This window comes from Artemia franciscana, chromosome 18, assembly GCF_032884065.1.
Source record: "Artemia franciscana chromosome 18, ASM3288406v1, whole genome shotgun sequence".
NCBI classification, from domain to species: domain Eukaryota; kingdom Metazoa; phylum Arthropoda; class Branchiopoda; order Anostraca; family Artemiidae; genus Artemia; species Artemia franciscana.
In genome coordinates this window covers 4,120,178-4,145,469 of record NC_088880.1, presented here as the reverse complement: position 1 = coordinate 4,145,469, position 25,292 = coordinate 4,120,178, and the positions used below count along the sequence as shown (strand labels likewise).

Sequence of the window (25,292 nt, the reverse complement as noted above, 5' to 3'; positions counted from 1 at the left end):
CATGTTTTTGCCCCAGATTTCTCAAAGTAGCCGTTTTGAGCTGGTTCAACTCTTGCTGAGCTTACAAGGTCAAAAAAGTTAGACAGTAAAGAGTAAAAAAAAAGTCTTAAAATGTAAGTTTTATTTGTCTTAAAAAGTAAGACGAATAAAATATTTAGTTGCACAATTTTGCAGCCTTATAAACAGAAATAGGGCGAAGGTATGGCTTTCGGAAATACTGGGTCTTAATTTTGACTTTAAGTTCAAAATAAACTTTTTATTTGTATAAACCTTAAAATAAACTAAAAAAAAACCTTAAACTTTTATTTGTGCAGCACAATGACATCTCAGATTGGCAAAAAGGCTGCTATTTTCCAGTTTTATAAACAAAAAGCCTACCGCCGCAATTTCATCAAAAGACCGAGCTCCTATAGTCAAAACTACACAATTACTTCATAGGCATATAAAAGATTTATTTCTTCTCGAACCACACAATTATAATCAGGTATCACTAATATATAGTTTCAGATATAACATAAATCACACTTGTACAGGTTATAAACATTCATAAGAAGAATCAAAAAGAAAAACATAATAATAAGATGGCTTATCTACAATGGAATAGAAGTCATACCGTATCAGCAACTATTCCTAAACAAAAATCACACTTTTTGAAAATCTATCTAGGGAGAAACGGAAAACAAGGCAAATAGAATGAGAAGAGGTCATACATAAGATTTAAAGGTCACAGAAACTTCACGGTTTGGTGGTACGATTAGTTGTCAGTAGTAGAAGCTAATCGTCGCCAATGGCATACCCTCCTCTAGATAGCCCCTCGCCACAGGAAGCATAATGGAGATAACGTGAAGTATTTCTAAGGAAGGCAGGACATAGATGGCGCTACGCTTTTTCTGTTCTGGGGCTACATAACTTTATGTCGTCATCCAGTTATACGTATATCTATACTATACATATTTTTAAATTGACACAACGGCGATAACAGCGGTGTTTTTGTCATACAAAAATGAGTTACCAACATTTTACCTACCATAGCAACTACCCAAGGCCTGATAATAACAGTAATAATGAAAAGAATAAATTTTCCTCTGTATATGTGATCAAGGCCGTATCCAGGATTTTTTTTTTCGGTGGGGGTTTAAAATTTTTTTTTTTCGGAGAGATTTTACACAAAAAAAACCCTCAGAAAACGCATAAAAAATTCGTCCATATTCATTTTTCTTACGTTTTTACGAGTCAGAAAAAAAATCAGGGAGGGGGGTACAAACCCCCTGCCCCTGTATACGGTCTTGTATGTGATCAAAACGTTACACACTTCAAAACAGGGTAAGTGAAACTGATAAGAAGAGAATCATGGGCTACAGCCAGGGGCATCAATACCTCCCCACAAATTTTGAAAAATATTTCTTCTTCGGTATTTAATTGAAGAAAATATTAAAACAACAAAATCGCCCTCCCTAGATTTTGAAATTAACTTTGCCCCCCCCCCTATTTTTCCATGAATTGGAGCCCCTGGTTATAAAACGAGTATCATAGGATCAAAATATACTAGTAACATTGCCATTGCTGCAACAACCAGCACAACTAGTACAAAAACTTTATTATCTCTAGGAAAGTCATTCTACAGTATTGAGCTTAAGCTTTTTTTTTTCCGATAAACCAATTATTATCTACGGAACCAAATTGTCTTTTCTATTATATAGTATCAGTATTCTATTCTGTTGAAAAACCTGAAGCCTTTTGGAAGTTATTTCAAATTTAAAAACAATTCCATTAGTACATGTAAACACTTGTACTAATCTTTACCGAACCTGGTGGTAAGAATAAAAAGCAAATGTGGGAGGATATATGCAGTAGGAATCCTTTCTGAACAAATTATAGCAGCATACACTGCTGCTGAGATTTTGAAGAAATTTTTCCTAAAAGATCGATAAAGCGCCAACCATAACTACGTCAGCGGTAAAAGGCCACATAGACGTAGCTTTTCATTTGAGCGTTATGAAAGCGAACACATGTGAATGAATCTCATGGGGAGATTACGGTTAAATAAATTTCCAAGAAGGGCATAAAATTCTGATGCAAGATGCAAAAACCCAAGTTTAAAATTCTGAGCATTTCAATGAAGCCAGCATATGCCATTCCTAAAGACTTTTGTTAAAGAGTTTCAGATTATTTCTAACTAAAAAAAAAACTGACTGACCGTATTTCAAACAGTAGGTTGTACGAAAAGTGTGGTTCAATCCCGCTTTCTGGGGCTATAATGAAAGAAAGGTTGAGATGGCTAGGCCACGTTCTACGGATGAAGGATGACAGATTACCGAAGATTGTCCTTTTTCGCCAACCGTCTGGGGCTACACGGAAAGCAGGTCGTCCTTGTCTGGGTTGGGAGGATGTCATAAATAAGGATTTAAAGGAAATGGGAACTTCCTGGGAGGGTGTAAAGAGGGAGGCTTTAAATAGATTAGGTTGGAGGAGGAGCGTGCGTAGCTGTGTTGGCCTCAGGCGGCTTGGTGCTGCAGTGAGTTATTAGTAGTAGTAGTAGTAGTAAAAAACAAAAATATCAATTTAGTTCTAGACTGCCTTTCAAAGCTATCATCTCATTCAGCTGCAAGAGAATTCTCTTAAGAAGAAGCATATGAATTTATTATGCGAAAAGAAGAACAAATTAAATTGGAATTTTTTGTCAACCCAACCCAGAAAGAAGAGGGGCAAATGATCTGATTTTCAGGACACACGTATTGATTGTCTACAGTTGATTGCAAAAGACTATGAAAGTAATAGAAATACATATATATTTTTGAAGATTTATCAATTGATAATGGATTTTATCAGAGATACTAGTAAACTAATATAGGCTATACGTGGATTCTATTTATAATTATGACCTATTTTAAAAACCGAATATTTTAAATGCTGGGTGATTTCTTAAGCTGTCATTTTTATTGCATCCTCCTTTGAAAATATTTACCCATGCTAATTTACTCGAATCTCGTCCAAACCTGACTTACATTATGTTAATATGTACTGTATGTTCAATACGCACTGTTTAGAAAGTATCTCAGGAACTCGTGTTGCCAAGAATGGAGCTTTGAATCAGCAGTTCCGGTATTAAGAATGGATTATTTTATATTGGGCTCACTACAGTGGCCCATATGTGAACATATAGGGATCGTTAAGGGGATCGTTTACGGTTAAACAAATTCCCAAGAAACTTCTAAAGCTCAGATGCAAGGTGAAACGAAAAAAAGCCTGATCCTGCTGCAAGCAAGAACACCTGTGAATGATAAGCTGACTTTTTCACAGAAAAGATGGCGCATTTTTGGCAAACCATCTGAAGTTTCTAAAATATGGACGCTCAAAAAAGCCAATTTGCTTTGGCAAGCCACCCCATGTCATTCTAGGTGAGTTAGTCGCTCTACAAATATTATATTATAATATTCCTAAATACTGAAAAATGACTCTCAAACTTAGAAGTTAGCAAAAAACAGTAAATTGAGCATTATATCTAAAAATATGGGTTGAAAAGCGCAACTTCTGTTCAGCCCCAAAGATGAAATGGAATAGGGCTATCACTTAAAATTTACAAACATTTTACGAAGAATAAGAAAAATGAGGTACTGGCAAGATTTTTAAGCATTTTAGTAATTCGACTCTGATAGCCAAATGCAAACTTTGATTCTAATTGGCGACTCTAATATCTGGTAGCTTAGCCGTCGAATTCAAGTCTGGACCCGACCTAAGAGGTGAATTTTGAAGTAAATCCCAGCGAAGATTCGAATTCCTGCATCAAGAATTTTTATTTAGCAATATTAATAATAATGCCTGGACCAATTTAAGCTAAAATGAACATTGCAGACTTTCTGTTGCATTCTTCCATTCACTACGCCTAGTCCGTCGATCCTTGAATGACCTATTCCAAGTGTTTTTTTTTTTGTGTTTTATGAAGTTTACAATAATTATGAGCGTTCCACGATTATTCTGAAATGCATATTTCTAGCTTCAAGAGTTGATCTGTTTATTCAGTACAAAGACAGAAAAAAATGTAACACACTTGGTTTTGTAATTATATACTAGCAAAAGAGACAGCTTAAGCCGGCTTTACCTAACCTTACTCCATTCACTCAAGCCTTAGGCCCTCACCATGACAGCTTTGCACATTTGACACCGTTAAATATAGCCTGAAGACGCCTCTTTCTATTATATACTATCAGCGGCTCGTGCCTTCGGCTCTCTCCCCCTAGATATCACATAATCATATTTTCGTGTTTTTTTTTTCATCTAAGTTGCAACCTTTCATAGCCTACTCTGCAGCAAAACAGCCTAGTCCTAGCCTAGCAAATATTCGCGTAGCCTAGTCTCAAGTGTCCAAAAATATTCTGCGAATATTTTGGGTTTCTAGTGACAATACTTTAGCTACAAATTATCCCTTTGATGGCTGGTGACTCTTATAAGACTCACCATTATTTTGGGCAAATACTTGTTTCTGATTGGTTAAAATGACGAAGTCTGTAAAAATTCAGTATCTAAGAGAAGAGAGCTGTCGAATGGTGTATTTTTACCCCTATTGAGTCATCGAGCGTCTTTTGCACAGGACTGAAGATAATGAAGTGAAAATTTCTTCCATTGAAATGAAATGAATGAAGTGAAATGAAATAAATCGAACTCTGGCAGAGTGGAAGTTTCTGTTGGATGGCAAGGAAAAAAAATAGTGTGATGTATTTTAGCGTTAAAAGATTAGGTCTGTTTTGTTTTTCATCACATTTTTTCACTCTTCTACGTTGACACGTGCTTTTTGTCTATGAGTCTTATAAGACTCATCTGCTAAAGGGGAGGTAGTGCACCTGAAGAAGAGCACGACAGTCGTTGCAAAGACAGCGACGACAAATATGATCTACCACTCAGTCGAAGAGCCAAGTCTCACCTGAAGTCCGCAAAAGTACTTCGAGGTGAAGCTGAGGCAGACCTGACACCAAACTCTTCTGCAGACCAGCGGTGAATCTGGAAGACAGCTCCAGGACACGAGAAGGACTTCAGCTGGAAAGGACATATTTCAAGTCCTGACTCTTTATTAGTGACTCCAATTGCCTTCTTGCAAAAGTTTTTCGACTCAGTCATGATAAGCAGTCTTGTATTAGAGACAAACCGATATGCCTTACAAAAGAAAGGCTTGGAGCTGAAATGCACATGTTAAGAAATGGAACAGTTTCTCGAAATTCTCCTGCTTATGAGCATCGTGAAGCTGCCATACATGTCGATGTACTAGGAAACAGCTACACGCTATCCTCCAGTCGCTGACACCATGGCACTTGACCGCTTGAAGAAAATACGACAGCTCTTTGACATTAATGACAGCTCCAAGGCAGCCAGGAAGGGGAATGCAGGATACGACCCTTGTACGGCAGACTGTGGGGGAATATGCGAGGAATCCAAACGGAGAACGTCAGTCCGTAGATGAGCAAATGGTCCCATTCGAAGACCGTCTCGGCTTCAAACAGTACATGAAAGATAAGCCCTTCACAAGAGCCAAAGCTAGTGGTAAGTGTATGATTTCGAAGTCTATAGCGGAAAAGGAACCACCATCGGGTCTATTCTTTTGTTTCGGTGCAGATATGGTGCAACGTCTGGTTGAACATCTTCCTAAGAAGCAAAACTTCAAGATTTTCTTTGTTAACTTTACAGCAGCTTTCATCTCGTTGAAAATCTTCAGCAAATAGGAATTGAGTCAGTTGGGACAGTGAGAATAGAACAAATGCAGAAAGCAAAACTCCCACCTCTGGAAATACACCAAAAACTGAAAAAGGCGGAAAGGAGATTGGTTGATTGGAGAGTCGAGCAGCATTCTAGCATTGTCGTGACGAAGTGGTACGACAATAAGCCTGTTCATGTCATTCCATCATATTCTGGGCCTTACCCCACTGATCAGTACAAACAATGGGACAAAAAGAGTCAGGCTCAAATCGAGGCCAATAGACCTCAAGTCATCAAAGAATATAAAAAGTTTATGGGCGGGGCTGACTTAAGTGACATGCTGTTTCAGAACTGTTTCAAAACATACCACTCAAATGCTTGAGTGAACAGTTTCATTATTTAGCTGATAAGCCTTAAAAGAGTCATATTCAATGTGAAATAAATACTTGAAATAAATGATATTTCTTCTTTGCAACCTTGTCACAGACCCCTACTAAGCCAGAAAAAAGCAAAATATGTTTTTTCTCTCATGATTTCATAATTCAAATATCAAAGGGTTATGGAGGTCCTTCTCATTAAAAGCTGTAGTGACGATTTTCTTAATTTTCTTTAAAGATATATATGATTGTTTAAGTTTTGACTTGACCAATTCAAACACCCAGATTTCATTTTCATTACTCTTGGTGTTTTAGGAATCTTTTTCCTAAGAATTCAAAAATTTAACATGAGTTAAAGTTTATTAATTTTAACTTGATTTGCCGAAAACGTCGATTTTGGCCCGTGAAAAATCCGGCAAAAATGAACAATAAGTCGGCAAAAACACTTTGGCTCCTCCCCACAGAGGGTAAACAATGTTTTTGTTTTAGATTCTCTATCGATAAGGACAAACAGTTTTTCTCAAATTAATTACTTAATTTCTACCAAAAAGACCCTCAAATCAGTCTATCCATGTTATCTAGATGGAACTAGTTTATTCTATGGTGATATTTTCTGAGAAAAAAAAAGGTCAAAATACTCTGCAAAACTATGTTTTAAAATCCCAAGGAGGGAATGTCCACAGTATATCTGGCACATTCAAACTCAAGTACCTTGACCTTCACTGGAGAGTTTAGTTGTAATCTTTTTTTAAACTCCATCGTCTCTTGAGCAGTTGGGTCTCTTCCTTCAAATTCTAGGAAAAAGAAAAGCAGTTTAAAGCCAAGTTCAAATAATAGATATTTACCTAAATAGATAACAGATACATAAATTAGATACCTAAAAGTATCTAAATATAGATTTATTAGTTTTTATATAGATTTGTCTATATATCTATAGATAATCGAATCGTATACTTATTACCTATATAGATAACATACGATACGTAAAAACATTGTAACTTAGATAGAAGTGGCACCACTAGCCAACCGCAAAAGCAACTCTATCATTCGGAACAGACATGGCCTTATCCAGGGGGGAAGAGGGTTCCCGGTCAACCAACTCTTTCCAAAATTACGGTTCAACTAGTGAAAAAGTAACCAATATAAATATAAACAAATTTTTGTTGTGTTTTGTAGATTTTAGATTCAATTTGTATCCTCCATATACATATACATATATATATTTTGACCAAGACATTCATCACCAGAAAATCATCAGGCAATATTAAATCTGGCTAAAGAATGAAACATGAAGTTTTTGGTGTTTTATGTTCAGATAACAAATATCTGAGGACAAGAAATGATGAGGACAAGAAAAATGACGAGGACAATGATGAGGACTTGTCCTCAAATGATGAGGACAAGAAGAAGCGAAACTTCAAGGCAGGTTGTTAATCTTTTTTTAAAAAGACAGTCGGCCGCTAGTTTTATGATGGGTTTCAGGAAGTAACCATTATAATGGGCAGCTTTATAATAATGGGCAGCTTTATGGGTAAAAAAAAAGTAATAAAATTTTATTAACACACAATCTAACTAAAAGAAAAAAGAAATTGTAGGAAAGCATGAAAAAACAACAAGAGAGAGAGAGAGAAGGAGGGAGAGAGAAAGTAAAAGATAAATGATGCTGCTAGTCGGCCGCTAGTTTTATGATGGATTTCAGGAAGCAACCATTATAATGGGCAGCTTTATGTGTAAAAAGCTTTATGTGGATATATATATATATATATTAGCAGATTTTCTTATTCATTTAAATTGTCAAAGGTGTTTTCTATAGGGTGTTGGCTTGTGAGATGTTTCAAACAGGCTAAATTGGATACTTAGGTCTACTTTTGCAGTATTAGCAGAGTTTTTAACTAGTTTTCTTATTCATTTAAATTGTCAAAGGTGTTTTTCTATAGGGTGTCGGCTTGTGAGATGCTTCAAACAGGCTAAATTGGCTACTTAGGTCTACTTTTGCAGTATTAGCAGAGTTTTTAACTAGTTTTCTTATTCATTTAAATTGTCAAAGGTGTTTTCTATAGGGTGTTGGCTTGTGAGATGTTTCAAACAGGCTAAATTGGATACTTAGGTCTACTTTTGCAGTATTAGCAGAGTCTCTAATAAGTTTTCTTCTTCATTTAAATTCTCAAAGGTGTTTTCTATAGGGTGTTGGCTTGTGAGATGTTTCAAACAGGCTAAATTGGCTACTTAGGTCTACTTTTGCAGTATCAGCAGAATTTCTAATAAGTTTTCTTATTCATTTAAATTATCAAAGGTGTTTTTTATAAGGTGTTGGCTTGTGAGATGTTTCAGACAGGCTAAATTGGCTACTTAGGTCTACTTTTGTAGTACCAGCAGAATTTCTAATTCTGCACATACACTTCAAGTAAGAAAAATACTTATCTCTATAGTCAGAATTGCATCCTGAATCCAAAGTTATTGTGCATTTGCATCAGAAAGGAAATTAATATTCACCATATACAGACCTAGCCTATACCAATTCAGGGTATATATTTGCACGTTAGTGACTATATGTGTATGTATGTGTATATGTGTGTATGTGTATATGTATGTGTGTATGTATATGTATGTATATGTATATATATATATATATATATGTATATATGTAAGCCCTATAGATAGGTAGAGTAGCTCCATAGGAGGCTTAGGCCAAGTAGGACCTTGTCCCAGTGGGGCCCATAATAGAAACTGGGAAACCCTCCCCTGGGGGTCATAATTTCAGGTGGAGGAGGAAGAAGGCCCCTCAAATGTACACTCAGCAGGGCCAACTGCCGTGTTCACGCGTCAGATGAGTTACAAACCTTCTCCCAGTAATGGGTTAAATTGCATGGTGAAGCAGAACACCATCGTGGGAAGATCCTCTATAGGAGGACAACTGCGGCAGGGCGTAAGATCCAGATTTATGGACAACGGCCTCTGTAAAGGGCTGCCTCGACCCTTTCGGGGTACCTGCAAGACTGGGAAACTTGCGGTCAATTTTTCCCACTTGAGGAGTGGCGCCCCTCGAGGAAATTATAGCCTAGTAAACAACACAGCACTCGTACGGGATTCTGATTATTGGATAATTTTCTGGGCTTGGTTTGTTTTGATGGGCGTTTTCGGGCTGAAAAACCTCTTCCTAGCTGATTTATCTACTATGGGCTGCCTCCCCGTAGTAGCATAATATTTGTAGGCATGAATATATAATGAGTCGGAGGTAATAGGCTTGGGACTGTCTGTGCAGGATTTCGACTCTTGTTGATAGAAGAGCATCGCCAAGTGCCGAAAACCATGTTGTGACCAAGATGGGCCCAGGATTGCACAAAGCCTCCAACTTACTGGAGGTCCCAGGGACTTCTTGCTGTCCGGTTCTAAGCCGGCTTAAGCGCTTCGGTGTAGACTTGAGAAGATATGTTGGTCCCCATCCTGCACTGGTATCCGGGATCACTGCTTTTCTTGAGGCCAAAATAATTTCAAAGATTTAAAGAACATGAAAATTGGAACTTGGAATGTTACGACGTTAAAAAATGACTATCGCATCGACATTTTGACTGACGAATTCAGACGGTTTGAACTGGATTTATTAGGAGTTTCAGAAACTCATATCCCAGGGGTAGGAAGCATGAAATTAGGTGACATAGAATTTGTTTACTCAGGAAGGAAGGATGGGGTACATAGACAGGGAGTAGGGCTCATGATGAATAAGGAAGCTGCTAAGTCTTGTTTAGGCTGGGAAGGTATTAATAATAGAATACTAATTGCTCATTTTATGACTAAAAAGTTTAGGGTATCAGTTATAGTAGTATATGCCCCCATTGAACCAACTGATGGAGATACTAGTGACTCAGATGAATTTTACTTACAGTTACAGGAGCAAATAGACAGGGTACCAGGTAGAAATATGGTGTTTTTGCTAGGAGATTTTAATGCCCAGGTTGGTAGAAATAGGGATAGATGGTATCCTAGCCTAGGTAATTTTGGTGTAGGAAAAGAAAACAGTAATGGCTATAGGCTTTTGCAATTTTGTAGGTATAACAACCTAGTTATAACCAATACGGTGTTTGGTCACAAAATGGCCCATAAGTTGACATGGTATTCACGTGATGGTAAGACAGCAAACCTTATTGATTATGTTATTGTAAACAGAAGACTAGCAGGATCAATACAAGATACTAGGGTGTATAGGAGTGCCGTTATTGATGTTAAAAGTAAAGATCACCATCTAGTAGTGTCTAAGGTTAATTTAAAGATGAAATTTCGGAAGAGTAACTCCCTCCCGGGAAGTTATGATGTTGGTAGACTTCAGGATGAAAATTTGAGAAAAAAAATTCCAGGAACAGTTGAGTACTAAACTTGAGGGTTTAAAATTTGACAATGTGGAAGATGGATGGAATAATTTCAGAAAAACAATTTGTGAAGTTGCTGATGGTGTCCTAGGAAAGAGTGCTAAGACAGCAACTAGGAATATTAGTGAAAAAGCTTTAGGTTTAATAGAGAGTAGAAGGGGTTTGTATAAGAATTATCTGAGCGATAGGTCGTATGAAAACAAAAGGAATGTAAAGAAAGTGGAGAAAGCATTAAAATATGAACTAAGGAGATGTGACATGGAGGCGATGAATAAAATTGCTGAGGATCTGGAAGATGCGGCTAGACGGCATAATAGTAAAATATTATACTGGCATGTTAATAAATTGAAAGGAAGTAGCCGATCCGGACTAGTCCCAGTTAAAGATAGAAATGGGGTCACAATTAGTGATAAGGAAAAAGTTAAAGAAAGATGGGTGGAACATTTTGAGAATGTGCTAAACCAAGATACAGTTGCAGGAAAAGATATGGATGAAAATGAAAAAGTTTGTGATACCTTGGATGTGAAGGAAGATTTGTTTAGTGAGGAAGAATTAGCGACAGTACTAGAAGGATTAAAAAATAATAAGGCCCCAGGTGCTGATAGTATGATTAATTAGTTCCTTAAATATGGTGGCTCTGAGGTTAGGAATAAGCTACTGAAGATTATGAACATGATTTTTGAAAAAGGGGAAGTACCCAATGATTTTAGGAAAACCTTAATTAAACCACTGTATAAGAAAGGTGACAAGAGTGAATGTCGGAATTATCGAGGCATTAGTCTGGTCTCTGTAGGTAGCAAATTACTGAGTAATATGATACTTTTTAGACTGAGACATGCTGTAGACAAAGTTTTAAGGGAAGAACAATGCGGTTTTAGAAAAGGTAGAGGATGTGTCGACCATGTTTTCACTCTTAGGTTAATAATTGAGAAGTCCCTTCGTTGTCAAACACCTTTGGTCCTTAGTTTTATCGATTATGAGCAAGCTTTCGATTCTGTTGATAGAACAGCGTTAACAAAGGTCTTATCGTTATATGGTATACCAGAAAAATACATTAAAGTGATTTGCGCTATGTACGAGAATAATACTGCTGCGGTTAAGGTAGGAAATGAGGTTAGCAACTGGTTTTGTATTAAATCAGGAGTTAAGCAGGGTTGTGTTCTATCCCCCTTTATATGGATCATTTTGATGGACTTCGTCTTAAGGAGCACAGGAAAGGCAATTGGAGACCATGGAATCAAATGGGGAGGAAGAACGCTCCTGGACTTAGATTATGCTGATGATTTAAGCATATTAGATGAAAGTGTGAGCAAAATGAATGAATTTTTAGAGGTTTTACGAGTTCAGGGTGCTAAAATAGGCTTGAAAATTAATGTTAAGAAGACTAAGTCACTAAGGTTAGGAATAAGTGAAGATGAACAGGTGACCTTAGGTAACGAAAAGATTGATCAGGTTGGGAGCTTCAGTTACCTTGGTAGTATTATTAGTAAAGATGGTGGGAGCAGTGAAGATGTTAAAAGTAGAATAGCTAAAGCTCAGGGTGTTTTTTCACAGTTAAAAAAAGTTTGGAAGAATAGAAAGATAAGCCTACAAACCAAGATTAGAATATTGGAAGCTACAGTGATGACAGTGGTCAAATATGGCTCTGAAGCATGGACAATCCGAAAAGCAGATGAAAATTTACTAGATGTTTTCCAGAGAAATTGCCTACGGATTGTTCTGGGTACCCGGCTGACTGACCGTATTTCAAACAGTAGGTTGTACGAAAAGTGTGGTTCAATCCCGCTTTCTGGGGCTATAATGAAAGAAAGGTTGAGATGGCTAGGCCACGTTCTACGGATGAAGGATGACAGATTACCGAAGATTGTCCTTTTTGGCCAACCGTCTGGGGCTACACGGAAAGCAGGTCGTCCTTGTCTGGGTTGGGAGGATGTCATAAATAAGGATTTAAAGGAAATGGGAACTTCCTGGGAGGGTGTAAAGAGGGAGGCTTTAAATAGATTAGGTTGGAGGAGGAGCGTGCGTAGCTGTGTTGGCCTCAGGCGGCTTGGTGCTGCAGTGAGTTATTAGTAGTAGTAGTAGTAGTTTATGTGTAAAAAAAAATAATAAAATTTTATTAACACACAATCTAACTAAAAGAAAACAGAAATTGTGGGAAAGCATGAAAAAACAACAAGAAAGAGAGAAGGAGGGAGAGAGAAAGTAAAAGACAAATGATGCGACACTAGACTTTATAGTCCCTACTGGTGGCACTGGTCTCCGTTTCATAGTCCATCAGAAAGAAAGTATAATCACGTGTTGAGGACCAGCCATCCTCTGCTTTTTCACACCCTTCCTCTTTTCCTTCCTCAGGTTTCTCCAGGTACCATTTGGAGATGGGTCGACTCTTGCTAAGTTCTACAGAACATTTTAACTTAACATGATCCTTTCTCTATCTTCGGAATAGAGGGCTACGGTAAAAATGTTTTCATGAGCATTAGCCTTATTTTTCGTAGTAAAGAATTAAAAATCCTTCAAAATGTAATTTCATACACTTATATAACTTAAATTAAGACTATTTGATTTGTCTGTATGAGCCAAACACAATTAATAATCATGATGCATCTGAGGCATTAATTGGCTCTAGGAAGCCAATTAATAAGTGAAGGCATGAATTGGCTCTATGATTTAATAGTATTTTTTATAAGCCAAATATAAGAAATAATCACGATTCATCTGAGGCATTAATTAGCTCTAGGAAGCCTTAAAACAAAAAACGACTATTGTGTAAGATATGAAGAAAGAAAAATAATAACAAAACTCTCCGCACGTTTTTATATTTTACATTCTACCACTAGTCTGCTTGTAGCCCTCTAAGGGATATTAATCTTCTTAAAGAACTGTTGTAAGTTAAACTCATACATAAATCAGGAGTAAATTTAATCAGGGGCGGTGAATGGTTTTTTTTTATTTCTTTCAAATAAATATAGTATTTCATATTTATTTTATTTAGGGTGGCATTAGTCTATATTTATTTAGGGGTGGTTGTGTGAACTTTAGAGACGGCTTATTTGATTAGAAATTTAAAGTTCTAGTTCTCTTTCAAGAGTCAAAAGTGATGGAGGGCAACTAGCCCCCATCCCTTCCCTGACACCCACTTTTTCCCAACTGTATTCGATGGAGATTATAAGATAGCCATTCTGTCCACAATAGTTCAGAGAGTGTATAACAATGCCTTCAGGATGGACACAACTTCCAAGAGCCCAAGGACAAGGTTTGTAGTTTATACCCCGCGGCATTGAAGATTTTTATGGAATGGGTGGTCGTATAAACTCCAGATTGGATGGGGCTCAATTGATTGGAAGTCGGGAGCTTTAGTTTCCTTTTTAAGAGTCAAAGGGGAATGACTGGCAACCAGCCTCCTCCCCCAAAAGCCTATTATTCCGCGAAACACATCTGATCAAAATTCCAAGCAACAATAGATAATAATACAAAAATTTGAAAGCTGAATACTGTCCATCTAACCAAATTCAAAAAGGTATACATAACTGCAAATGTAGTTGTGTGAAATTTTATTTCACAGAAAAAGAAGCAGAAAAAAGTATTCTTTAAAAATAAGTACCTATATCTTCTTATCAGCTATAGCAAAAAAGACATATAACTTCCTTACAGTTCTGGGGTACAAAATGTGCTTATATTTCATTGTTTGGCGTTTCTACAGTATTTTCGTAATTATATTTAGTTATTCCTTAGCTGTACAGTGTGGAATGTAAAGCCGGTAAACAGAATGGAAATTTTCATCACAAAATTTAAATTTAATCCCAAGATAAAATTTTTATACCAAGATTCTTGATCACAAGATCACATCATAGGTGCTTCCTAGTTTTCTCTGTGTTTTAACTATGCAAGTTCGATTTTAGGGTACATTTTTATAGCACCCATCACAGATTTTTCAAATAAAACACTAGAACTGTTTCCCACGAAATTTCTATTATATTTTATTGTCATTACACTAAACTATCTGTTTTTTAATTCGGTTTAGTCCCTTCGTATATTCCAGAAGTTTTAATTGTTTTTAGCCTTTTTAACATGTTGCTTTCTGAGGGATGTGGAAAAATATTCATTTCACTATCATTCATTATTTGTTTTATAGATAAACGACAACAATGTCTAATTTTCCCCGTCTCTAGCCATGGGCGCCACAGCTCCAGACTTGTAATCCTGGGGTCAGGGTAGGAACACTAGGAAACCTTGTGTCACTGGTTATTTGGTTTGGAACGGATGTCACTGGTATGATTCTGTAAGCTCAACCAGAGTCAACCCAGCTCTAAATGGGTACCTCGAGACATCTGGGGGAAAAACTCGGAAAGCGTCAGATGATCTGCCCTAAACCACGCCAGCGAATCAGGAGATCGGTACCTGCGCAACGCAAACCATTGGTCAGCATACCATATTTTTTTAAAGCTTAGAATCATTATAGGAGTTCCAGAATAATCATAGGAGACTTACCGTTAAGGGTTAAGAAACAGGCTACAAATGGCAAATACATGAACTGGTCTTCCATTCGACGGATGTCTTTCGAACTAGTGACTGCATAGTTGCCATAATCAAGGAACTGTAAATTGTAGCTCGAAGTTTTAGGTGCAGCTTCTGCTATTGTAAGAGCTCTATACCACAAACCTGGAATATAGTTTTAATCATATAGTTTAATCGCCATCCTGGCCGAATGAATTGGTGCGCTGGATTCAGGATCCCTTGTCTGAGAGGGCACGGGTTCGATTCCCAGTGTACCTAATTGTTTAGTTTAAGACTGAGGTCAGTGGCGTGACTCTGTAAGCTTAGCCAGAGTCGACCCAGCTCTAGATGGGTACCTGGGGAAATCCGGAGAAGGTAAACAGGAAGGGTGTGCGAAAGCACAGGATGGTTGGCCCCCAACCCCCCATTGCACTTCCTGGCTGAAGGGCCAAGAAACGTAGATAAGCACCGCCGGTAGGGACTGTAAAGTCTAATGCCGTATCCTTTACCTTTACCTTTATAGTTTTAATCATGTAGGAATATAGCTTTGATCATACATACATATTTGATCTGAAACGTTTTATAAATTCAAAGTGTGGCATTATCTGAAATGTATGCAAATAACCTTATTATACAAAATTTGTCGACTGATAACTTAATTTTGACCATTTTTAATATATTTGGAATAAGAAGAGCTGCTCCCTTGGAGAACCCTTTTTAGAAGCCTTGTTTGAAATTTACGCAGACTGGGCTCAATTCTACTCACGAAAAGCACAGTACTGAGTTCTAAATTGTGCATTCTGGTATATTTCTTGCATTTGAGTTTTTTCAGTGAGTGGGGGGGGGGAGGCCTACACACTTTAAAACATGTTGAGTATTTGCACAATTTTTGTGTCAAAGAAAAGTCATTTATTTAATTTGTTTATTTAATAAGTCAAAGAAAAGTTGTTTATTTGGAAATTGGAACTCGTTCGAAATTTATTTGGGGTTTCCAATATCCTTCATATGGCTCACAGATCTGACAGACTATTTCAATTGCCCTTAATCCATGCCTATCAACCTAACTTCTACCCCAAAATGGATGATATACTATCAATCAACAAGTGAAATGACATCATTTTTATACAACTCTGAGAAAGGCTTTGCCTCTCACTCAGACTATTCATCTTTTTTTTCAATTATCTATGGCTCAGTCTACAAAGTTGATTTTTTTTTCAAATCTCTTTCGCGAAAAAACTTCAATTTCATTTTTCTTTACTCAGCTGAGACATAAACATCGATATTACAGAGGTAAACATCGTCGCTGTCAGGACTCGTTGAAGTTTCATCAGGAGCGTTCAATACTTTTTTATGAACGTTCATTATACGAGTTGAAACACGTTCATAATACGTTACAATCTCATAATACATGCTTTTACACGTGCGACATTCATTTTCAGGTGGCAACAGCACTTTCAGGCTATTTTGTCGTTTTAAAATATTAATCACAGAAACTCATCATCAGCAAAATTAACTATAACTATTCCAAGTATTTGTGACAATGTATATATATATATATATATATATATATATATATATATATATATATATATATATATATATATATATATATATACATATAAATACTAAAAACTGAGTCAATACAACAAATTCACTGATTAATAATGTTTACAAATGCAGGAATAAAACTCTTCCTGTATCTCTCGTGGATTAGTAGGAGAGGTTGAAGGTCGGGATCTTAAAGCTTGAAAGGGCGGGGGAAATAAATCTTGGGAACGGGGGCTTGTCATGGCTTTATTGCCAGACCGGGTACACATGAGGATTCTTCTCTCTTATAGGATAGTGAGCTGGAAATGCTTAAGAAGAAAGTGATATGGGAGTTTACCTTGACCAAAGATAATTCTTAATGCTCGCTTCTGGACTGACTCTGTTGAATAAGATTGAGAAGTAGTTAAGCCAAAATGCCAAACTGGACAAGAATATTCAAGAACAGGGCGAATGAAACTTGTATAAATTCTTAAAAGGTGGAATTCAGGGCAAGAAAATTTGAAGAAAAATTTAAGCGTAGAAAGTGCCAAATTAGCTTGCTTTGTGATATTAGTAACGTGGACCTCCCACTTCAGATCGCTCGATATAGTGATATAGTATCACTCGATATAGTGATAGCGAGGAGTTTGCACTTCTGGACAGACATCTCCAGAGGGATTCGTTGCTTGAATGAAGGTGTACTCTTCAAGAAACTGATAGTCATGATATTTGACTTTATGGCATTCACAGCCATGTCGGCCTGTGCAGCGTCACTGGATATATCTTCCACGATTCCATGGCTGAGCTCTTCTAATTTTTCCGGCATTTTTCCAGTGAGGACATATATATATATATATATATATATATATATATATATATATATATATATATATATATATATATATATATATATATATATATGTATATATATATATATATATATATATATATATATATATATATATATATATATATATATATATATCAGAAGAGTTGCCTATAGTAAAGGTCATAAGACTTCAAAATATTTTATTACATATTTTTTCCCCAGAGGCACTTCATGAGGAGGGAACGGTCGTATAAACTTAGAAGGGGCCTTATTTGAATGGAAGGAAATCGGAAGGTTCAAGTGCCCTTTTCAGGATTTAAAAGTGATCGGAATGCAAATATGCCTCTACCCCACACCCTCTTTTTCCCAAATGCACCCGATCGAAATTTTGAGATAGCAATTTATTCAAAAATAGTACAAAGATCATATAACAATGCCTCCCGGTTGACACAGTCCCCCATATCCCGGGCCCAAGGGTTGTGAGATACTTCCCGGGGGTATAAGGTTTTTATGGAAGCTGTGTTCGTATAAACTTTGGAGGAAGGGGAGGCTTATTTGATTGAAAATTGAAAGTTCTAGTTCCTTTTTGAAGAATCATTAAATAAGAAAAACAATTTTTTTTTAACTGAAAGTAAGGAGCGACATTAAAACTTAAAACGAACAGAAATTACTCCGTATATAAAAGGGACTGTTCCCTCCTCAACGCCCCGTTCTTTACGCTTAAGTTTGACTCTTTCTCTCAACTCTACTTTTTAAAAAAGTAAAAAGCTTACCACAAACTATTTGAAAATGACCAAAAACTGTTTAAAAAGTGATCAGAGGGTATATAACACAGTGTACAAAGTCGCATAAGCTTTGTGGGGGATTCATTGAATTAGAAACCGAAAATTCTAGAGGCCATTTTAAAAGTCGAAAGCGATCGGAGGGCAACCAGCCCTCCCCCTCCGGCCCTTTTTTCTCAAAATACATGCAACGAAAATTTTGATATAGCCATTTTGTTCAAAATAGTCCAAAAGTCAAATAGCTATAACTCAGGGATTGACAAACCCCCAAAGCCCCCGGAGCAACGGCTCTGACTTATGCAAGTTGCCCATTGTTAACATGCAAAGTATTTGCGGAAGGGTGGCCGCATTAACTTTGGAGGGAACTCCTTCGATTGGAAATTAAAAGTTCTCATTCCTTTTTTCAGAGTCGAAAGCGATCGAAGTGTAACCAGCCCTCCCCTTTTCCCTAAATGGATTCGGTAAACATTTTGAGATAATCATTTTGTTCAAAATAGTCTAAAAGCCAAATAACTATGGGTTGAACTCCCCGCCCAGGGGCAAGGGCTTAAGCTATGCAAGTTGCTTATTGTTACTTTGATACTTTCATTAATTTGATAATTGGTTAATTCAATATTGTTACTTTGATACTAGTTTTGATAATTTGATGAAACTTCGATATTGAAAAAAAAAATTGATTTAGAAATAGTGAATGCTGAAAACTTGAAACTTAGGTATTCAAAAACGCATAGAAACTAATACAAAAAATTTTTGAAAAAGAAGTTTTTCAACGAAAAGTAAAGGCCACATTAAACTTAATATCAGCAGAAATATAAACCAATGATGATTCAAACTCAAAACGACCCGTAATTATCGTTAAAAAAAAAAAATGAAATCGAACTCAAAAAGACCAGTAATTATCGTTAAAGAAAAAATGAAATCCAAACCTTGAAACGAGTAAAGCTTAGATTGAATATGCAAATCAAGCATAAAACAAGTAAAAATCAATTCAAACAAGAGTTTGGCTACTGCCCCCTTCCTTAACTGTAAAAGAATAAAACCTTCTGCGTAATTGACACTTTACTGAAAACTATATGTCTTGAATAGTCATGGAAAAACTAATAAATTAAACTGAATATTTGACATATAATGATATAAATTACTGAAGGCTGAGCAGTTCAAGATCTTATCTCACTGTGATTTTATTTTTAACTTCAATGTTATAATAAGTACAAAAGAAAATATTTCTAACATAATTCGTTTTCAGTAAAGTGCCAACGACGCAGACGGTTTTATACTTTTACAGTCAAGAAAGGGGGCAGTAGCCAAGCTTGATTTGCATATTCAATTTAAGTCTTACTCAATTTATCATTTATTTGTTAATTTATATTAAAAACTTCTTTATGTGTGTTTGCTATGACTATTTATTTAATATCTGTTCGTTTTGGGTTTCATTTATTCTTCAATAGCAATTTAAGGTCGTTTTGAGTTTGAACTATTATGGATTTATATTTCTGCTTATCTTAAGGTTAATATGGCCTTTACTTTTCTTTGAAAAACTTCTTTTTCGGGAAGTTTTCTTTTTTAACTAATAAACAGATCTACTATGAAATAGCAGATCAGGATGCAACATTACAAGTTAAACATGAATGTAACATAAATGCAATATTTACATTAATACATGACGTCATTGAAGCTATCATGTTTCTTTTTTTGTTCTTTACATGCATGACTATCAATGTGGCGTCAATCATATGAGGAATTTTCCAAGATTTAGACTCAAAGCAAATTTGCCCTAACTCGTGCCTTGTACATACCAAATGAAAATTTAAGCTACAGAGATACAAAATCGCTAAATTTACACACTACAGCCACCACAAAATTAAGAAAAACTTTATTAATGTGTTATAGACTTGACACATCTAGACTTTACTTTCAAATGTCAACAATAAATTTAGCTTGCTAGGATATAGATACCTGAACATTATTAATGTCAAAAACTTGACAAATCTAGACTTTACTTTCAAATGTCAACAATAAATTTAGCTTGCTAGGATATAGATACCTGAACATTATTAATGTCAAAAACTTGACAAATCTAGACTTTACTTTCAAATGTCAACAATAAATTTAGCTTGCTAGGATATAGATACCTGAACATTAACAAAATCTAGACTTTACTTTCAAATGTCAACAATAAATTTAGCTTGCTAGGATATAGATACCTGAACATTAACAAAATCTAGACTTTACTTTCAAATGTCAACAATAAATTTAGCTTGCTAGGATATAGATACCTGAACATTAACAAAATCTGACAAAAATATGTTAAACGAAGTTAATAGATATGAAAGTTTACATGTTGCAACCTGCATACCTGGGGTTTCGATTAACAGAAGTCCGTTGAAAAAATTCGAGATACAGAGGTGACTTGTGGAAGTCTACTGAATTTCGAACTATAGAGGTAATTTTTGGGTCATTCAACTGACAGGTTTTTCCAGCTTATGCAACGTTTTTTCTTTAACTTACAGGTTTTTCCAGTTTATGCAAGGTTTTTTCTTTAACTCATAATGGTTTCCAATCGGAATGAAAATTCGAGATATCAAGGATTTCGAATTATAGAGGTTTCGAGTTATCAGGAGTCCACTGCACAATTATTATTCACTAAAAGAGGATAAATTAAACGAACTATAGATTAAACATTAGAAATATTCCTTCAGCTGTAAAGTCTGTACCAAAGGGCCTAATTAACAGTTAAACTCTAGATAAAAAGACAATCGAACTTCAAATGTCCAAGTTCAAAACCAACTCACCCTCAAATTTGGCTAAAACAATTTCCGCTACTTCTGGATCGTGTGCAGTACCTTCATTATTAATACAAAAATCATTAATTTTTGCTTCATTTTCCTCTAACTCTCGACCCAAAAGATCATCTTGCGGTATTACATAGAACTCGGCGGGATTTTCAATATGTACAACCAATACATTAATCTCTTCTCCAATCGGCAATTTTACGAATTCTGCTTGTTCGAAGAAAAATTTGCCGCCTTTTTTTTCTAAAAATATATGTACAAGATAAAAACACGTTTGGTAACATATATCTGTAAAGAAAAAGAAATTACTTTTCTCAAATCTCATGGTAAAAAGTGTGCTTTAGTTTCATTGGTGTAAGGCCATAACATATTTTCATAACCCAATCACCTTATTCCTTAGCGCACGCCAAAATATAGCACCACCTCTGTAAAATTTGATTGGTTCATTGGTTATCCTGTGCAAAATTTTAGGCCAGCAATCATCAGCACTAGCCATACAAAAGGTACTCAGCCAGTACTTAGCGGCACCTACTCGGCTACACGGTTGCAGCCCTTAGTGATTTTAATGCTGCCTAAACAAAAACAAAATCACTAAATCAACCAGAAAATCACTAAATGAGGATTTTTGTCACTGGGTGACAACCTTCCTCGGCTATGGCTCAGCAAACGGGATCACCAACCTTCGTATGGGACAACAGTCCCATTAGATTTCATAAGGTGGAATATCAGGCTCTATTTACAGCAAATGATATGGGTTTCGAAGACTGTTTTCATTTGTGATAATATAAAAAAAAAATGAACATTAAAATTAAGAATCAATCTAAAAGTTCAGTTTATACTGAAGCATTTTTAAAATTTCTATTAGGTTTGTTAACGGTCCGTTTTCGAATTGTCATCATTTAAATATGCGTTGATTGTAAAAATATTTATAAAATTTAATCATTTCTGCTGAAAATAAAATTTCGCTTGCAATTTAAATTTTTGTCTGAATTTGACTATTCACCTGAAGTTTTCTATGAACCGTAGTTTCACACAGTAAATTTTTTTTTCTAAGGAATTGACGGTCGATTGGAGAGAGAGGTTCCATCTTATGGATTGCAAATGCCACCTAACACCGACACCGTTGAACATACCACTCCTACACTCTAATCTAGATAAATATCTTAGACTTTAACCCCACCCTTTGAGTTCTACATTTTATAAATTCTTTCTTATAATGTCTTCCGCAAGACGAACCACTTTTTGTTTGGTCTTAGAAGCCTGAACAAAAAGCCTAGTCCAAGGCATTCTGTTATTTTTCACTGACTGTAATGAATGAATGAACGAATTTTATTTATAGCCCTCCATACCACAACGGAAGAATGGTCAGAGTAAATAAACAACGAAAAAAAAGTAAATAAAAATAAACTAACAAGAAAACTTCATATTAACGTATATACAAAACACGAAAAATCAAAAAATCAACATTGAGCAATCAGAACAGTAGATCAAATATAATCTTCAAGAATACACAATTTTTGTATTCTTGAGTGACTTAAAATGCTTTGACATAATGCTTGACAAAATGCTTTGAGTGACATTAGAAATGATATTACAGTCTAAATGATTTAATGCTCTTCAGTTAAAAACAGGCCATGGCTAAATGGAGAAAAAGACAAGACAAATAGTTTGAGTGAGAGGCAAATCTAGCATAAGCCTTTTTCAGGATTGTATGCATATTATATCTGCCCAAACTCAAATTGCATGCGAAATTTTATTTTCAGCAGAAATGCTTTGAGTGAAATAGTTCACTTTTTGAAGAAGAAGAAGAAGAAGTTTATCATTATTCAATACAATACAATACAAAATACAATTCAAAATGGAATTACAATACCCTTATTCCCCCTCGAAAGGCTCCATGGCCAGGGATACAAGGGGGGTTTCACTGTCATTTTCACTTGATTTTGGAAAATTGGCTCCAACTTTGCCCCACCTCCACGATTTCAACGAAATTATGCCGCTGTTCTAACTTAAGAAGAATGTTGGAGTGTTTCAAATAAATATGAATATTATTATTTTTACTAACAAACAAATGAAATTGGAGAGGTATACAATACATATATAAACATTAGGTAGTCGATCAGTTCACTTTCTAGCCCAAGTATAAAACATGAGAGAGATATGCCCTTTTGTTTCAGGGACAAATACGTATTGTTAGCAATAAAAACGAATAAAAATATCCTTTATCCAAAAATTGACAAAACCTAATTGGTATCAAACAGTTCGTGGTAACAAACCGTAGTAAGGAGCGACCCGGCTAAATAGAAACCAAAACTCTAAAAAAATGGAATTTTGATACCAATAGTTACATCAAAAGAATCGCATTTTAATGCTGATTTTAAATATATAAGTTTCATCAAGATCAGTTCTACCCATCAAATGTTACGAGCCTGAGAAAATTTGCCTCATTTTAGAAAATAGGGGGAAACACCCCCTAAAAGTCCTACAATCTTAACGAAAATCACACCATCAGATTCAGCGTATCAGAGAACCTTATTGTAAAAGTTTCAAGCTCCTATCTACAAAAATGTAGAATTTCGCATTTTTTGCCAGAAGACAAATCACGGATGCGTGTTATTGTTGTTGTTTTTTCCCAGGGGTGATCGTATCAACTGAGTAGTCCTAGAATGTCGCGAGAGGGCTCATTCTAACGGAAATTAAAAGTTCTAGTGCCCTTTTTAAGTGACCAAAAAATTGGAGGGCACCTAGGCCCCCTCCCACGCTCATTTTTTCCCAAAAGTCAGCGGATCAAAATTCTGAGATAGCCATTTTATTCACCATAGTCGAAAAACCTAATAACTGTGTCTTTGGGGACGACTTACTCCCCCGCAGTCCCCGTGGGAGGGGCTGCAAGTTGCAAACTTTGACCTGTGTTTACATATAGTAATGGTTACTAGGAAGTGTACAGACGTTTTCAGGGGGATTATTTTGGTTTATGGGGGGAGAGTTGGAGAAACTTCTCATGGAGGAAGAGAATTTCAATGAAGGGGCGCAGGATTTTCCAGCATTATTTAAAAAACAATGAAAAAATAAATATGAAAAATTTTTTGTACTGAAAGTAAGGAGCAGCATTAAAACTTAAAACGAACAAAAATTATTACGCATATGAGGGGTTTACCTCCTCGTTATACCTCACACTTTACGCTGAAGTATTTTTAGTAATTTCAACTATTTATTCTACGGCCTTTCTGATTCAGAGGTCATTCTTAAGGAATTGGGACAAAATCTAAGCTTTAGTGTTAAAGAGCAAAGGAAGGTTGAACCCCCTCATATACGCAATAAAAAAATACGAATATAGAAGTTCGTTACGTAAGTTAATTCGAAATTTACGTATATTTTTACCAATGAAAACGTTTGTAAAAAATTAAAAGTTCTAGTTTCTCTTTTAAGTAGTCAAAAACTTGGAGGGCAACTTGGCCTCCTTACTCGCTCCTTTTTTCTCAAAATCTTCTGATTAATTGCAATTAATTAATATGTAAATTTCGTTTTAATTATTTATGTGCGGAGAGCCAAGATCAAAACATGTATTAATTCAAAAACGTCCAGAAATTAAATAAAAAAGCACGTTTTTTAAATAAAAGTAAGAAGCAACATTAAAACTTAAAACAAACAGAAATTACTCCGTATATAAAAGGGGCTTTTCCTCCTCAAAGCCCCGCTCTTTACGCTAAAGTTTCTTACTGTTTTAAAAATAGAGTTAAGAGAAAGAGTCAAACTTTAGCGTAAAGAGCGAGGCGTTGAGGAGGAAAAGCCCCTTTCATATACGGAGTAATTTCTGTTTGTTTTAAGTTTAAATGTTGCTCCTTACTTTCATTTAAAAAACTTGTTTTTTTATTTAATACAGAACACGAAGTGAAGCTAGGTTCGTCATACGTTCACTTATTGACAGACAAAATTAGCCAATTACATAATAGGATAATCCTTGTTTTTGTGAATGCCAAAATTAATCTTTTATAATCTAATTTACATTGGTTTCTGTATGCACAAATAATAATGTTTTCAATTTATTAAAATCTACGAAGTATAAACATAGTAAAAAACATCAGAACAGCAGATCAAATATGTATATACGCATTCAGGAAGACCGCTTAGAGCTTTTAATCAAGCATAACCTTCAAGCCTGGGCAGCTGCGTTAAAATATTGCATAGCTCATACTCATTCTCGAGGTATGTATGTCTGGTATAAAGAGGGAGTCGGAGGAGAAACTTGAAGCATTTGAAAAAAGCTGATTTAATCTGAAGTTTCTCTGTATTAGATAGCCAATCCCACATTATCGAAACATAACAAATAACTGGTACAGCAACTGCTGAATAAATACTCGACAAAACTTTTCTGTTTAAACTGAATTTGAGTGATACCACCTTAGCGTAACTTATCCTCAGACTCGTTGTGACGCAATCAA

General features: G+C 35.7%; 1 protein-coding gene across 1 annotated transcript; it reads right to left on the bottom strand.

Annotated features, from left to right (window-relative positions):
• Window positions 1-435: 435 nt before the first annotated feature.
• LOC136038515 (tudor domain-containing protein 1-like) lies at window positions 436-21,190 on the bottom strand. The gene is made up of 3 exons (XM_065721616.1): window positions 20,851-21,190; window positions 14,915-15,085; window positions 436-6,856 (listed from the first exon to the last, which is right to left on the bottom strand). The coding sequence occupies exons 1-3, from the start codon at window positions 21,173-21,175 to the stop codon at window positions 6,717-6,719; spliced, it is 636 nt and encodes a 211-aa protein (XP_065577688.1). The 5' UTR covers window positions 21,176-21,190; the 3' UTR covers window positions 436-6,716.
• Between the last annotated feature and the right edge of the window lie 4,102 nt (window positions 21,191-25,292).

What these genes read in the sequence shown, in the direction of transcription:
- LOC136038515 (XM_065721616.1), bottom strand. Translation starts at nt 21,175, where the DNA reads ATGAGATTTGAGAAAAGTAATTTCTTTTTCTTTACAGATATATGTTAC. An exon ending in TGTTTTAGCCAAATTTGAGG is followed by an intron (nt 15,086 to 20,850) that starts GTGAGTTGGTTT and finishes ACTATATTCCAG; the next exon opens with GTTTGTGGTATAGAGCTCTT. An exon ending in CTGTTTCTTAACCCTTAACG is followed by an intron (nt 6,857 to 14,914) that starts GTAAGTCTCCTA and finishes TCTTTTTCCTAG; the next exon opens with AATTTGAAGGAAGAGACCCA.